The sequence below is a fragment of the Musca autumnalis genome, unplaced genomic scaffold (genome assembly GCF_047663935.1).
Source record: "Musca autumnalis isolate F117 unplaced genomic scaffold, ASM4766393v1 scaffold_4, whole genome shotgun sequence".
In the NCBI taxonomy this organism is placed as follows: Eukaryota; Metazoa; Arthropoda; class Insecta; order Diptera; family Muscidae; genus Musca; species Musca autumnalis.
The window spans coordinates 8845580-8862531 of NW_027411977.1; the positions used below are offsets into that span (position 1 = coordinate 8845580).

General features: G+C 35.6%; 1 protein-coding gene across 1 annotated transcript in view; it reads right to left on the bottom strand.

Annotated features, from left to right (window-relative positions):
- Nucleotides 1–16952, bottom strand: part of GV1 — a 92552-nt gene that overhangs the window by 60527 nt on the left and 15073 nt on the right. Inside the window, exon 2 of the mRNA XM_073983959.1 lies at nt 12460–12555. Coding sequence (XP_073840060.1) covers nt 12460–12462 — 3 coding nt within the window. The 5' untranslated portion in view covers nt 12463–12555. The remainder of the gene's footprint in view (nt 1–12459; nt 12556–16952) is intronic.

Consider the following 16952-nt stretch of genomic DNA (forward strand, 5'->3'; position numbering starts at 1 on the left):
ATAAATAAAACAAAAAGCAATTAAACTACCATTTACCGAACTGGAAGTTGTTTACGGAAACAAGAACAAAATTGTATGGTATTTTTAATATAAACTGGTTTTATTTTCTTCTTTTTCATCGATTTTAATTGAATTTATTAATACGAAAAAAATGCAATGAACAAAAAATCACACATATTTAATGAGTTGTAAATATGTAATTGATGAAAAATTATACCAGCAAAATTAATGTAATCAATGAAGATGTAATTCATTTTTTTTTTTAATTTTTCGTTCCAATGGATGTCTCAATAAAACTCACAAAAATCACATCATTCAAATATTTAAGGAAATATATTTCAGAAATGCGTACTAATATTTCATAAAATCGAATCATTTTTTTTATTTCATCTGATTTTATGCAAATTAATTTTTATTTGCACTTCTGAGGAAGGCGTTGCCTAACTTCACTTCTGGCATAATGCTTGAACATGACTTTGAAACCGTAATAATTATCAGTCATTTATGGTGAATAATTGAATGCTGCAGAACTTGAGGTTTAGCAAGCATTTAATATTTAGAAATTATGATTCATTTTTCATTTATTTGCCTCCTTCTATTTGTCTGTTCAGCGATTAACAAAACGTTTATTAATGGCATATTTACAGGTTATGGTTATGGTCAAACCGCCCGCATTATCATAACTTTTGTAATCGATTCGTTTAATAAATGAGAGCAACGACGACGAATTGCCGGCTTGTTCCAATCAATTAAGATAACAAATTGCATATGTGTTTATTTCAAGGCACGAACAGTTCAATTGTAGGTGACATAGATATGTTAAATGTTGGAACAACATATTATTATACATTGAGAGACATTTGAACTATATACTACGAAAGCTTGATTAATAGACAACTACCTATGTAGCTGGGCATCAACAATATACACTTGTGTGTTTGTATGTCACTCATAGATATTTTTACTAGATATGAAATTGTATATCATGTCATACAGTCATTAGGCATATTTTAGTACAAAAGGGTCGGGCACCGGATAATATATATAGAACAAGGGCTGTAGGCCTATTCTTTAACTTTTATCGATTGAAAAGTTGTTAAAATTTCTTTTGTTTTTGTAACAACTACAAAACAAACAAATGCAATTGTTGTAAAATAAACAATGAGTAAAGTTGTTAAAAAGTTACTGAATAGGGGGGCTGTAATTGGTTTTAACAATGGAAAACCTAGGACTATTTTGGTTGCTAAGTGAATTGCCAATAACAGACAGAAATCGTTCATGTGTTAGGCAACCACTTTTCTCGTGAGAAAGACAATCTCTTACGTTTAAATAAGTATTTATCTCCTCTGTATTGCTTTTAAAAGACAAAGAATATGGTCTAAAATTCCTTCGTGATTAAATATTTCAAATGCCATGACCACCACTACAATAGCGATGAAATACGGAAATCAACAATTTTAAAATATTTTCTCAGGATCAGCTTCCTTTTGTTTCAACATCAAATTGATATCTGTAGGTGTGAATAATTGAAGAAGCTTTAGAGGTGATTGGGTCTTGTTATTTCAACATTTACCGATCAATTGTATGTCTATTGTGTTGGACGTCTAACAAAATTATACAACTTCATTAAAATGATGACCATAACAAATCGAATTACAAACAGAAAGACAGACAACAATAAACAATTTTATGATTATTGATTGCAGTTATTGGAGTAGATTATTACGAAAAAACAACAAACTTCGATGGTAATATTTTCAAAACTAAATACTACATAATTCAATAGATGTTTAGATTTTTGGTTTTTGGTTCCCACACTTTCAATTGCATTTGCAAGCTATTCATTCATAAGTCAAGAGCTTAAATATTTCAAATAACTTAAATGGCAAATGCGTTTATGTGTTAACAATAAAAATCAGCGAACAAAGTTCCTTTTTAATATTTCTGCAAATAGATATTTTTTCTGCTTTTGAAGCATAACGCCTCTTTTGTTAAAAAATTTGCAACATCATTAAAGAGATGGGTTGTTTTTTTTTTAGTGATGAATATAAATTATATACACATATACAACTAATTTTAAAAGCCGATATTAGGATTTCGACACATGGTGTTGGGGGCAAATACGAGGGCAGTTCGGAAACTTCTTAGCCTAGCACAAAAAGCGCGGTAAAAACAGAAAAAAGTTAAGTGTTTTGGAAACTTCCATCTCTGTTATGAACACATGTTAAATTTTGTTTCGATCTGGCAACTCCTTCATATAGAAACAGGTGTTCAAAAAAGACGCATTCGCAATTTTTTTACAATGGAAAAATTAGAAATGCGTGCTGTCATTAAATATTTACATAGAAAAGGTTTATCGGGACAAGAAATTCATAATGATATGGTGAATGTGTTAGGTGAAAGTGCTCCTTCATATGCAACAGTAAAAAATTGGGTTGCTGAATTTACACGTGGTCGTACAAGCACGTAGTGGACGTCCAAAAACAGCATCAACAACAGAAATTGTAGCCAAAGTGCATGATATGGTATTAAATGATCGACGAACAAAAGTGCGTGAAATTGCTAATATCATGGGCATCTCAAATGATCGAGTCCATTTAATTTTGCATGAAGAACAACTACAGATGAAAAAGCTTTCTGCAAGATGGGTGCCGCATTTGTTAACAGTCGATCAAAAACGCATAAGAATGAACATTTCTCAAGTTTGTTTGGATCGTTTTAAGCGAAATAAAATGGAGTTTAAGCGTCGTTTCATAACTGTTGATGAGGCATGGATCCACCACTATACTCCAGAGACAAAAGAACAACCCAAACAATGGACTGAAGCTGGAGGAAGTGCCCTAAAGAAGGCAAAAACAATTCAATCGGCTGGTAAGGTTATGGCAACGGTTTTTTTGGGACTTCAAAGGTATTTTATTGATTGACTATCTGCAAAAGGGTAAAACAATAAATTCAGAGTACTATTGCAACCTATTGGCTAAATTAAATTAACAAATTCGAGAAAAACGTCCTGGCTTACAACACAAAAAATAATAACAATGGCTAAAATCAACGAATTAAAGTACGAGTTGCTTGACCACCCACCTTATTCTCCTGATTTAGCTCCCAGTGACTTTTACTTGTTCCCAAATCTAAAAAAAATCCTTGCTGGCAAGCGTTTTACCTCAAATGAAGATGCAATTACAGTTGTAAACCACTATTTTGAAAACCTTGAGGAAAACTATTTTAATCAAGGGATAGAATTGCTATAAAAGCGTTGGACTGAGTGTATTGAAGTTTCAGGAGATTATATTGAAAAACAAAAATATTTTTGAAAAACTAACTATTCTCTTTCATTGATAGGCTAAGAAGTTTCCGAACCGCCCTCGGAAGTGAACAAACAATAAACATCATGTGGTTGTTGTTTTCTTCACTCAAACATACACACATACTAAAACATTGATGGAAATTCTTGGACGACGCTGCATTAGAGCTTTTGAGTCATCATGTCAGGAAGCATGGATTTGCCACGAAAAATTATATTGTTGTAATTAGAATCACAAGGACTGCCAAGCGAACTAAGGACTAATAAGAAAAAAATGTTTAACTTTGTAAATGAGGTACAATATATATGTATTTGTCTGATAGTCCATCTGCTAACTTAATTTAAGCTTGTGAGAAATATTGATATAATTCTTCCACAAACATCCCATAAGGGACAAGGGAGACTTCTCTATCTGAGAGAAATATTACGATGTGCAAAGGTCGGCCCACCAGCCATTTTAGTTGATCCCCATGAAATGTTTAAGCTTTAAGACCATTTTGTCAGGAAGCATGAACGTGGGTAAGTTCATGCCAACGAAACAATATATTGCTCTCAACAGGTCCGTAAGGAGTACATTCGTGAAAATTTTCAAAACGATGCTCCAACAGTCTTGAAATTACATTTAAACAAACAAACAACTTCTGACCTGAAGACAAGAAGTAAATACAATACTTCTGACGTCTAAAGGTGTTTTTGGGCCAATTTCACAGGTAGTATGGACTTGCCCAGAAAAAATTGTACCGTCTTAACTGGGGCCGAATACACAACATGTTGTCAAAAATAAAAAAGATAAAAGATAAGTCCTTAACTGCACTCTTTCCGAACTCTGTGTGTGAAGTACCCTAAAGTGTAGTCCAATGTAGTCAATATTCGGACATAATACGAGTCTGTAAGAAATAATGTCATGTACAAGGTTTGGACCAAATCTAGGGTTATCTTACATACTGGAGCTTTTGGGCCATTATTTCATGAGATGTGGACCTGTCCCCGAAAACAATTGCGCCATCGTAACAGGACCCGCAAGAAGAATTTTTTGCAGCAACTTTTAAAACCATCCGACACGAACTGTACTTTTCCAAAAATTTTTGTGGGAGTTACACGAATGAGTACACCGATTTAGTGCATATTCAAACCTGAAATATGCCTGGAAGTAATATTGTCATATGTAAAATTATGACCAATTCGGTTACTACCTTGGTGGCCTTTTTTCGAACTCAAATTAAGTTTGGACAAAATATTACAATACCCAAAATTTGAACAAAATCGGTTGATCCGTTCGAGAGCTATCGTGCGTACCAGCCAGACGGACGTACGTGTCTAAATCAACTCCAAATTATCTGAAACGGATTTCATCCAAATATATTTGGGGTCTAACACCATTTTTTCGATGAGACACAATATTGGTTGTATCAAAGTGAAGATTAAGGTATAAAATGTTGAGCGTTCGTCGTGGAGGTACTCGAAGCTGTTGTCCGAAATAGACTGTCTTGAATTTCACGATTTGCAAAGTTCCGACCAAATAATACCCCCAATCCGTAAATTGTTGTGCTCATCAGTTATTTTAATTGGTGTCTAGATGATTTTTTTTAAACCTTTTGGCCATTATCTTAAGACGTATGGATTTGTTCTCCAACAAGTAAAAAAGTATCAGTGGGCTTTGCCGACAGAGATATACCCTCAGCCTGTGTATATTGAAACCACTTTTTCCCAAAATACGTATGTATGTATTTAGGGGGTTTTAACAATTTTGGGCGCTTGCAATTTTGCGGAGGAGATACTAAAAGGAATGGATGGACATTGACCGTTATGGAAGTGGATCTCCAGTCACAACATATGGTGCCATAGGGGCTTTTTACATTCTTCGGGCTATTTGCTCAATAAGTATGGACTTGCCCCTAAAAAAACTGTTACCTTCGTAATTGAGGCAGCGAATGCAAGTTGCTTCAACAAAAATCAAAGTCATTCGAGAGCAGTCTTAAAGTGAACTTATCCGAAATTTTGTGTGGGAGGCACCTAAAGGAGTGGGCAAATATAGTTCATATTTGAACCTGGTCTATATCTGGTAGATATATTAGGATGTGTAAAGTATTGATCAATTCGGCCACTCCCTTTAAGAGTTACCGTACGAACAATATTCCCGAACATTTTTGAACTTTTGTGGGGGAGGTACCTGAAGGAGTGGACCGATATGATTCATCTTCAAACTTAAACTATGTTTGGACAAAATATTACTAAGGCCATATTTTGGTCCGAATCGTTAGATCCGTTCGAGTGTTATCCAACTCACTCCACTCCAACCACCTCACACGGTGTCATAGGGGTTTTTTGCAACTTGCATGCTATTTTCTCAGGAAGTATGGACTTGCCCCTGATGAAACTTATACCGTCGTATGGAGGGCAGTGAATACAAGTTGCTAAAACAAAAATCAAAGCGATTCGAGAGATGGCCCTAAACTGAACTTTTCCGAAATTATGTGTGGGAGGTACCCGAAGGAGTGCACCTATTGAGACCATATTGGAACCTTATATTACTCTGGTAGAAAGATTACGCTATAAAATGTATGGACCAAATCGGTCACTTCCTTCAAGAGTTATCGTGCGCACAAACTTTCCGAACATTTTCGAACTTTTATGGGGGAGGTGCCGGAAGGAGTGGATCGATGTAGCTCATCTTCGAAATTAAACTAAGTTTGGGCAAAATATTACGAAAGCCAAAATTTTAATTGAATCGGTTCATCCGTTCGAGAGTTATTGTGCGCTCCAGCCAACAGGACAGACAGACGGATGGACGGACATGACTAGATCGACTAAATTGTCTGAAACACATTTCGTCCAAACATACTTGGGGTCTAAAACCATTATTTCGATGAGGCACATTTTCATCGTATCAAAGCGTATATACCCTCCTTAGCCTAAAGGCTGAGAGTATAAAAACGGTCCCTATTACATGGCTTAATCAGTTGATAAGTTTGAGACTTATCGTGCGCACTAGTCAGCCAAACAGACGGACGGATGGACAGGGCTAAATCGACTACTCTCAAATGGATTTTGTGCAAACATACTTAGGGCCTAAATTTGTGGTCGTATAATATTTAGCCTAAAGGCTAAAGGTATAACTACACTTTATATTCTTAACATCGACAATCTTTGTATATAAAATGAAAAAAATGTTTTAAAACTGGAATGATTTTCGAACATGATTGCTCTTTTTATGGTAATATCCAATGAAAATTGTCACTGTGGTGCATGAGTATTTACAAATACAAACAAATCATGAAAACGACTCTTACACTTCTTGTAAAGAGTGTTTTAGTTGTGTATGACCCAACTATCAGCCTTGTACGAGTATGTAGTCAAAAATCACATACGTCGTTTTTGGTGTTCATTACACCCATCTTCATTTATTTACTTCTTGTTTATGTATTTTACTTCAATCGCACTGATTGCTTATTGATAAGATTTTTATATAATTTCAGTATTGATGATGATCATCATCATGACAAAGATGATTTGCAGTGATGCAAACAAAAAATTATTTCCTAGCGGCTTTATCTGAGAATATTGGCCACAATGGCCAACCATTGCATTACGTCCAATGTGAAGATATAATTAAGCAATTTAACAATGAGCTTTAAATGTTTGCAGGAAAAATATTACGCAAACATCAGTGATTTGCAACGGTAGACGTTAATGACCAAAAGTTGTTAATGGTCAGGTCCAGGTCAAATACATATTCGAATATTCATGCCAGCATGCATGTATTCTTCATTCATTCACTAATTATTTCTGGTGGGTATTTTTGCAGTGTCTTCCTTTATATTTATATAGTGTCATTGTGAACAAACATCGCAAAAAAACTTCACATGTTGTTTAACTATTATCTAAGAAAAGTACGGGTGATGTTCACTGATGTTTTCTATTGAAGATGACAAATGCTTATATAAACTATCATTGGTCTATAAATAATTGGTTGTACATTTGTGTGTAAAAGATAAGTGATTTTGGAGAATGATTAATTGCCAGCATTTTTAAGGCTTTATTTCGCTGTAGAAATTTAGGATAAAGTTATCAATTTAAATAATTAACAACTTTTTGTAATTTAGTTTTAGTTTACTTGTTTTTTTTTTTTTTTTGAAAGTCAGTTATTAAATGGTAAAATATTTTAAATTTAGCATTTACCACTGCAGATATAGAAACTAGACATAGTATCCAGTCTAAAAAATCATTATGTAACCTTTGTGATGAAAGCCTACTAATCGAAAAAGTTGTAACTAAAAATGAATTGATCCGTTCCGACTATTGCTTTTTTTTATAAGCAAAAAAGTATACTTTTTATACTCTAAACTGCTATATGGGGAGAGTATTATAAGTTTTTTTGGTCTCAAAAGTTTGTAATACATCGAAATACCCTTTATATACCAGTTTTGAACCGTAAGGATTTTTTGTGATTTCTTTTTACGATTTTTACCATTATATTTAGGAGTCGGAGTAGCAAAAGAAGTTCAACGTTTTATTGTAATGAAAATATCTCCGAATATCGAATATCTCTATTAAAAAAAAAACATAAATAGAATATTGATGCAGAATTCGATTTATCCGGTCAAAATCCCATTTTTTGGGTTTCAACATATTGAAGCTAAGGAATCCAAAAGATTAGGTCAAAATGTTTGTAGGTGTGGGCAATTAAAAGAAAGCAAAATGGAATCCGTCCATGCCTCGTGCTCTCTTAAAAAAATTCCGAGGGCAGTGACTCTTGTATTAGTGATAAAACTACATCATGAATGCAAACTTTTTGCTTGGTTTATTTTTCTTCAGCTAATATTTGCCCCATAAGCCGAATTAAGGATAGATTTCCACCATCCTCGATTACTTGCAATATATTGACAGTTTGGGGGGATATTCGATGTCATTTTTACCTATTCTTTCCATCGAAGCTTCTCCTTTACCGCCTTGTGGCTGATGTGTGCGTTGTAATGTCGTATCAGTGTTTTATAGAGTGTGGTTTTTGTTTCACGAGAGGTGGCTTTGTTTCAAAAATGCTTTCTTAGTTCAAGGTTGGATCTGCCAACTTCCTTAGTCTTGTTTCAGTGGATGCATTGTGCGGCGATACCATCAACTTGATCTTATCAGATACACTGTCATCACCACTCTAGCAGATTCTTCTTCAGGAAGTGGTGATATTTGCGCAGACATACCTAGAGCTGAGAGTGTACTCTTTCAGCACATATGTATATACCTTAGAACCTGTGTAACGTGAAAAGTGTCACATATATACGTACGAAAACTTTCTTGCACAGAAAAAATTACTTTGCAAAAAAATGGAATTTACTTGTGAACATTTTCGTCCAATCATTTTTAACAATTTTCGACGTGAATAATCCCGGCAAGAATGCATCGATTAAATTAAATCTTTGTATGTCGATAAAGGGCCATCCTATAGCATTATAAAAAACTGGTTAAATGAATTCAATCGGGAACGCCACTCGCCAAATAACGAAGGTTGTGAGGAACGCCCAACATCGACCGTTGTGCCAGAAAAAAACAAATTAAGCCGCGCGTAAACGGATAATAATAGATCGCCATGTTATATACCGTGAGGTAGAGGCATCCTTGGGCATTTCTTCCACCAACTAAGATTTGATATTGCATGAACACATGACCTCAAAAATGGATTTTTCTCGTTGGATCCAGCAAAATTGGAAAATCGCTTAAAAAGGCTCCTGTGAATGCGCGCAAAGAAATTGTGAATAAATGCGATCGCGGTGTTTCAAAAGACATTTATAATATCGTAACTGACGACGAATCTTGGATCTATGCTTAGGAGCCCGAAACAAAAAGGAATCGACCGTTTAGGTCTTGGAAAGCGAGCCAAATCCAACGGAAGTTGTTCATGTAAGAATCACTTCGAAGCATATTGTCTCCTGTGGCGACCGTGTGGCGACTATACGGCTTCAAAAATGTAGGACGGTTAATTCTGAGTGTTACACTACAATTTGTTTGTCTGAAGCCTCCTGAGAAATTCGAAAAACGAATCATTCTGCATCATGACAATGCGAGCTCTCACACATCGATTCAAACCAGCGCCTGTTTGACTTAAAATAGGCTATTTTGTTGAATTTCGGAAGGTGCGGGTACTTCCCCTATACCCTATTTTAAAAAATATATATATTTACAATAATTACGAATATATCGGATTGGAAATAAATTTGCGAGGCAATTGTGGTTGTTTTTCCAACATTACGTACTTATTTGGGACCCAAAGACTTGACAACGCCGACTTTTTAAAATATGTTGCATCTACAAAACTACGGAACCGATTTTACGGATATTTTCAGGGATGTACAGGGATGTTCCGGTGAAAATATGCTGAATATTTTGTTTGATATTTAAAAAAAAAAAAACGCTACAGTTGGAATAATAACGAATATATTGGTTTGAAAATTTACGAATTAATCTAGATTCCAGGTACTTATTTGGGCCTGAAGACCCGACCACGTCCACTTTTTTAAATATGTTATATCTCCAAAATACTGAACCGATTTCCATGAAATATGCAGCAAATGCTCAAGGTTTGTCGTGGCAATGTGTACTTTATGAATTTCAGAGGAGGTGGGTTACCTTCCCATGCATTTATTTCAAACGCTATATGTATATGCCAAACTTATGATTATATCGGTTTCAGCATTAATTTTGGTAGACAATAGGGTTGTGTCTCCGACCTTAGGTACATATTTGGAGCCAAAATACCAGACCACGCTCACTTTTTATACCCTCAGCAACGAGGGTATATACACTTTCATACGGGCAAAATGTGCCTCATCGAAATAATGGTTTTAGACCCCAAGTATGTTTGGACGAAATCCGTTTTAGACAATTTGGAGTCGATCCGTCTGTCCGTAACTCTCGAGCGGATCAACCGATTATGTCAAAAATTTCGCTTTCGTAATATTTTGTCCAAACTTAGTTTAAGTTCGAAGACGGGTTATATCGTTCCACTACTTCCGGTACGTCTCCCACAAAAGTTCGAAAATGTTCGGAAAATTTGTGCGCACGATAACTCTTAAAGGAAGTAACCGATTTGGTCCATACTTTTAAAATTTCTACCAGACTTAGATAAAGTTCCAATATAGACTCAATCGGTCCACTCCTTCGGGTACCTCCCACACAAAATTTCGGAAAAGTGCAGTTTAGGACCTGCTCTTGAATCGCTTTGATTCCTCATACAACGGTACAAGTTTCATCAGGGGCAAGTCCATACTTCCTGAGAAACCGATTCGGTCCAAAATTTGGCCTTCGTAATGTTTTGTCCAAACTTAGTCTAGGTTTGAAGATAATCCATATCGGTCCACTCCTACAGATACCTCCCCCACAAAAGTTCAAAAATGCTCGGAAAAATTGTGCGCACGATAACTCTTGAAGGGAGGGACCGATTTGGTCCATACTTTACACTTCCTAATATGTCTACCAGATATTAAACAGGTTTAAATATGAACTATATTTGTTCATCCTTCGGGTACCTTTCACACAAAATTTCGGATAAATTCGGATAAGGACCGCTCTCGAATCACTTTGATTTCTTTTGAAGCAACTTGCATACGCTGCCTCCTTTACGTCAGCAAGAGTTTTTCAGTGGCAAGTCCATACTTCTCGAGAAAATAGTCTGAAGGTGCAAATAAACCCTATGATACCGTGTGTAGTGGTTGGAGCGCAAGATAACTCTCGAACGGATCTGTCTTCGTCATATTTTGTCCAAACTTTGTTTCAGTTCGAAGATTGGCAATATCTGCATTTCCCCCAATATTTAAAAAATGTCACTAAAATGGTAGGCACGATATACATTGAACGGGGCAACCAATTTTGTCCAAACTTTTTATCTCCTTATATTTTGTCCAAATTTAGTTTAACTTCTAAAATTGTCCATATCGGTACTCTCCTTAGGGTACCTTCCCCACAAAAGTTCAACATTTATGTCTAAGTGCAGTTTATGGTCTGTTCGAAGATCCTTGGGAAATGTATACCAATGCTGTTCGTTGTGGTCCCGTTTAAAGTGAGATTATGTTTTCCGTGGACAAGTCCATGCTTCCTGGCATACTGATCCAAAAGTTATACTATGATCCACTAAAGTGACTAGTGGGCGCAATATCAATCGAAAAGATATGACCGCCAAAATAAGATTAAATAATGGACTATGTCGGTCCATTTCTTCAAGTACCTCCTCCGCAATATTTTAAACTATAATCCTAATCCACATTTTTGTCGGCAAGTACAAATGTCCAAATAGAGCCAGAAAATTCTGAACGTAGATTAAAGTTTGGATTCATATAGGCTGAGGGTATATCAATGTCGGCAAAGCCGACTGATACTTTTTTACTTCTTTAAATATGTTATATCTTGTAAACTGTATATATTGTAAAAAATAAATTTTTTCTAACTATTGAACAAAATTTATGTTCAGGAATGACCCGTGGTACAAAATGCTATTTATTTGTTGATGAATTTCGGGGGCCTGTTGTTTTATAATCGCTATATTTGCTAAACTTATGAATGCGTCGGCCTGCAAATTAATTTACGAGACAACGGTGGTTGCGCCCCCGATCAAATGTTCATTCTTGGTGCCCGAAGTCCCGACCATGGGACAAATTTCACCAAATTTTGTGAAATGTGCCGTGGTACATATAGGCATGAATTTCGAAGGTGGCACGGTATCTCCCCTATTAATAAAAACAACATATTTACAATTTTCCTTAAATCTGAAGTTCAACGGTCCATCAGCCATGAAAAACTAAAAACATATTCGTCTCAGTAAGCTGACGAATTTGACATAACCATTTATTTATTTTTTTATTAGATCGCTTTATGACTATAATAAATCATAAGCAGCATCAATGGGCGAAAAAAATCCGACAATGTCCGTTAGAGAAAGAAAGGTAGCAGACAAAATCTGTTGATAAATTTAAAATCCTCAATGAATAACTCGGTTTGACAATGGACCGGAAAATATATACCTATATAAAAACTGGCATGCATACGCAATGCGACGGGTTAGCAACGCGGACCCGGGTCTGCTAGTAATAAATAAAAGTTATTTTTATTTGTCAAAAGCTTTTTTGATTTTTTTCTTAAATTAAGAAAAACACTTTATACTAAAAACTTACCATTTTTGTGTATTTGTGTAAAGGAATGGTATAACCAGGTGCAATTAATCCTTTCCGTCTTATCGTCTTCCGATGATCAATATGTTGCTGGCGGCTCTAAAAAAAGTAATAAGACAATTAATTTAATAGGATAGACAAAAGACACTCTATGTAATATAAAATATTTTTAATTATTTATTGCACTTGTCGCATGGAATTCCATATGTATAATCTGTAATACATTTTTTTATTAAAACACAATAAAAAGTCGATGGTGGTTATAAGGAACACCGTTTATAATATTGCGACCATAACTGGCGTTTCTTCTTAACAATAGATATGTTTATAGCAAACTATAAGTATAGAAGGAAAACAACTTAATATTAAATTATAGTCACGCTGTACAGATATACATACATATATATGTACAATGTATGAAGAAACACAGATTATTTTACAGATGCCAGCCTCCAATTATTTTATCGATGGCTGTCTGGTGATTATTTGATGTAACTCTATTCCGCTCTCGGCCGAGTGTGAAGGTAAGTAAACAAACACCTTTTGGAAACTAGAAACGTGCACCAATGTTTGTCGTTTGTTGGCCAATAATCGTTGTTAGCTGTTAGTTACATTGTGCATATTGTGTTATTATTGTTTTTTGCTGCTGATGTTGTTATAATATGTTTATTGCTTTATTAGATGTTCAATATTTGTTATGAAATTGTTTCTAGTATTGAACGTTAGTTTCAAATTCAATAACAAAACTCGTGTCACATACTCAGTAAGCCAGCCTGCCATGGGGAATAATGCAAAAAAACTAAGACAATTTGATTAAATTTCATTTGACAGTGTGGAAACAAAACAATGCATCGCTGCATGCAACAATAAAAACAACATCAACGATGACAGCAATATAAGCGGAATAAAACAAAAAGAAACAATAAACTTCTAAAACCCTTTTTGTTTGTTGTTGCTGTTGTTTTACATAACATTTCATAACATGAAATTCTATCAAAGCAGCTGCCAATAACAGTTACACTCCATCAAATAAGCCTTGTCTCTGCTGATGTTGTTGTTGTTGCTTCTGTTATATGTACTACAAGTACATTGGTGTATAAAATTTCATTGTAAAGATTTATGACCACATTCCAGTAATTAATGTCAACTCAAATCCAATCTGTATTCACTTGTTGATGTTGCTGATGATGATGTTGTCATTGGTTGGTTAATTTGTTGAAGTTTGTTTCTTTCCATTTTTTGTCACACAACTCTCCCAGCTACTACTGACAAAGTGAATTGTTGCCGAAACAAAAGACTCCAAGTCTTTTTGTTTTTGGATCAGGAATTTTTAGGTAAACCTTAAATGCAAACATGAAACACGCCAAAATTTACTCCATAAATTGATTGAAAAATGTCCCAGAGTTTTGTAAGACCTCCTTGGCCATATCGAAATCGAATCGTTGCGAGTGAAACGAAAATTAATTTAATTGTGTGTACGCATTCGGAAATATTAGCAAATCAAACATCAGTGTACATATCCACAACAATTTTATGACGATCAATTAAAATGTCTTGTAGTGATTTTTTTTAACTCAAAGTAAGCCTAAAGAAATGACCTAGTCACACCTAGCTACGAGGTGGGTGTAGTAATTAATGTTCTTGGCATACTACCAAAACAAAAGTCGGTTAAAGTGCTTCCATAAACTAGAGTTGTGTAATCTAGTTCCTAGTTCCTTGTACTAGTTCTAAAACGTATGAGTAACATCATGAAATATAACGTCTGATATTAAGTATACGCAGTTTGTTCAAAGAAAAAATTTGGGCCATTGGAACTGCGAAGTGAACTATATAGTTCCATGTAGTTTCTTTGGCACAACTCTACCAAAAACAAGTAAAAAAGTATCAGTCGGCTTTGCAGACAGAGATATACTCTCAGCCTATGTGAATTGAAACTTTCATCTATGGACAAATCGAATGTATTTAGGGTCTTTTCAGAATTGTGTAGCCCTTTTTGGGCATCAAAAGTGTTGCCTAAGAGATACTTAAAGGAATGGACCGACATAGTCCATTATGGAAGTGGATCTTATTTTGGAAGTTATATATTTTCAATAGATATCGCAACCACTAGTCATTTCAGTGAGTCATTGTATAACATTTGGACCAGTATGCCAGGAAGCATGAACTTGTAAACGAAAAACATAATATCGCTATAAACAGGACCACGACGAACACCATCGGTATACATTTCCAAAGGATCGTCGAACAGACACTAAAATGCACTTAGACACAAATGTTGAACTTTTGTGGAGGAGGTACCTTAAGACGAGGGCATATGATGCCATTTTAGAAGTTACACTTAATTTGGACAATATATTAGGAGATCCAAATTTTGGACCAAATCGGTTGACCAGTTCGAGAGTTATCGTGCTCTTCAGCCACTGTTTTTTTTCAAGAAGTATGGACTTGCCCCTGAAAAAATTTGCATTATCGTTATTGCGGCAGCGAATGCATGTTGCTTCAACAAAAAACAAAGTGATTCGAGAGTAGGTCTTAAAGTGAACATATCCGAAATTTTTTGCGGGAGGTATTCTAATGAGAGGAACATATGGTCAATATTCCAAGGTGTAGTGATGCGTACATATCTCATATGTAAAGCCTCTCCTACATTAATGTCAACCTCCCCGACCAGTGGCGGACCCTGTTGTTTTGCAGAAGAGGCTCTGACGTCCGATTATTGGCGGAATAACCATAACATCTGTTTCTAAGAGGAAGTGTTTAGAAATAGCATCATAATTATGGCAGGTTCGGAGGCCTGAAATTATAAACAACAAATCCAAATACAAGATAGCAGCCCTATCACCGAACTAGGTATCGTTGGTCTAATCTACCATCGACTGCCGAATAAATCTGGATTCGAGTATTTACAAAGAAGACAAATAACGATCGGAACTATTTGATGACGAACAAAGGCTATGTTAAAAGGATAAAATTTGCACAATGGAATGCCAGATGGCTCTTTCAATCTGGGAAGTTTGCAGAACTGTCAAAAGAATATGATCGATTGAATATCAGTGTATGTGCTCTCAGCGAAGTCAGATGGAATGGATGTGGCGAGGTACGCAATAGAAAAGGTGATATACTACTACTCCGGAATGCCGAACCAAGATGATAACCACATAAGAGGCGTAGGGATATTTTTGAAAAGGTATTCTCAAAAAGCCCTCGTAGACTGGAAGGCAATATCGGAAAGGATTATTACTGCCAACTTAAGAACTAAGTGTAATATAATTACTGTAATACAGTGCTACGGTCCCACAGAAGAAAGCAATCTAACAGAAAAAGAGTAATTTTACAGTCATATCCCTTTCCCATATACCAAAGAAAAATGTTGTACTACTGCTCGGAGATTTTAATGCTCAAGTGGGATGTGACAATGATGGGTACGAGAGTGTCTTAGGAACCCACGCACTTAGAAATCGCAACACTAATGGCGAACTACTACTGGGTGCCACCGTGGTGCAATGGTATGCACGCCCGCCTTGCACTCTAAAGGTCGTGGGTTCGATTCCCCCTCATTGATGTTGGCGACATTTCCTGAGTATTTCTGCCTTGTAAAACTTCTCTACAAGTGGTGTCTTAGGACACGCCGTTCGGACTCGGCAATAAACAGTAGGTCCCATATCATTGAGCTAATATGAATCGGGGTGCACTCATTGATATGAGAGAAGTCTCCCCTGTCCAATCTGGGATGTTTGTGGAACAATTATTATTATATTATTATTAATGGCGAACTACTTATAGAACTGTGCTGTAACTTTGATCTCAAGATAGGTGGTTCGCTTTTCTATCACAAGCGAAACCATAAAACTACGTGGAGAGCTCCCTCTGGCAATTATGAGAACCAAATTGACCACATTTGTATATCAAGAAAGTGGAGCAGTAGCATACTGGTCAAATATGATGTAAGCAACAACAGAAGTGCAGAAATCGGAAGTGACCATTATCTCGTTTTAGCAGAGGTAAAACTAAAACTATTTCAACAGAAAAAGATGAAAGTCGACTCACAAAGAAAAACCTTTGATGTCGAGAAACTAAAAAATAGCACAACCAAAAATATGTTCATAGACAAAGTATGAAATATCAACATAAACTCCCTTGATACACTAGAAGAGAAAGCCCCAGGCAACGACGGTATTCCAGCAGAATGCTTTAAAGTCTGTAGCAATATAATGGCTGAAAAACTACACCCGTTATTCAAACAGATATGGGAGGAGGAAACTATCCCACAAGACTGGAAAGAATCAATTATAGAGAAACTTCCTATGAAACTTCCTAAAAAGGGTACCAGAACAAAATGTGTCAACTGGAGAGGCATATCCTTACTGCCATCAACACTACAAATTTTCAACAATATAATTTTAAATAGAATAGCCGAACCATTAGAAAAATTGTTGCGAAAAAACTAAGCTGGTTTCAGAGCAAGGAATTCATGCATACATCATCGAACAATCCAT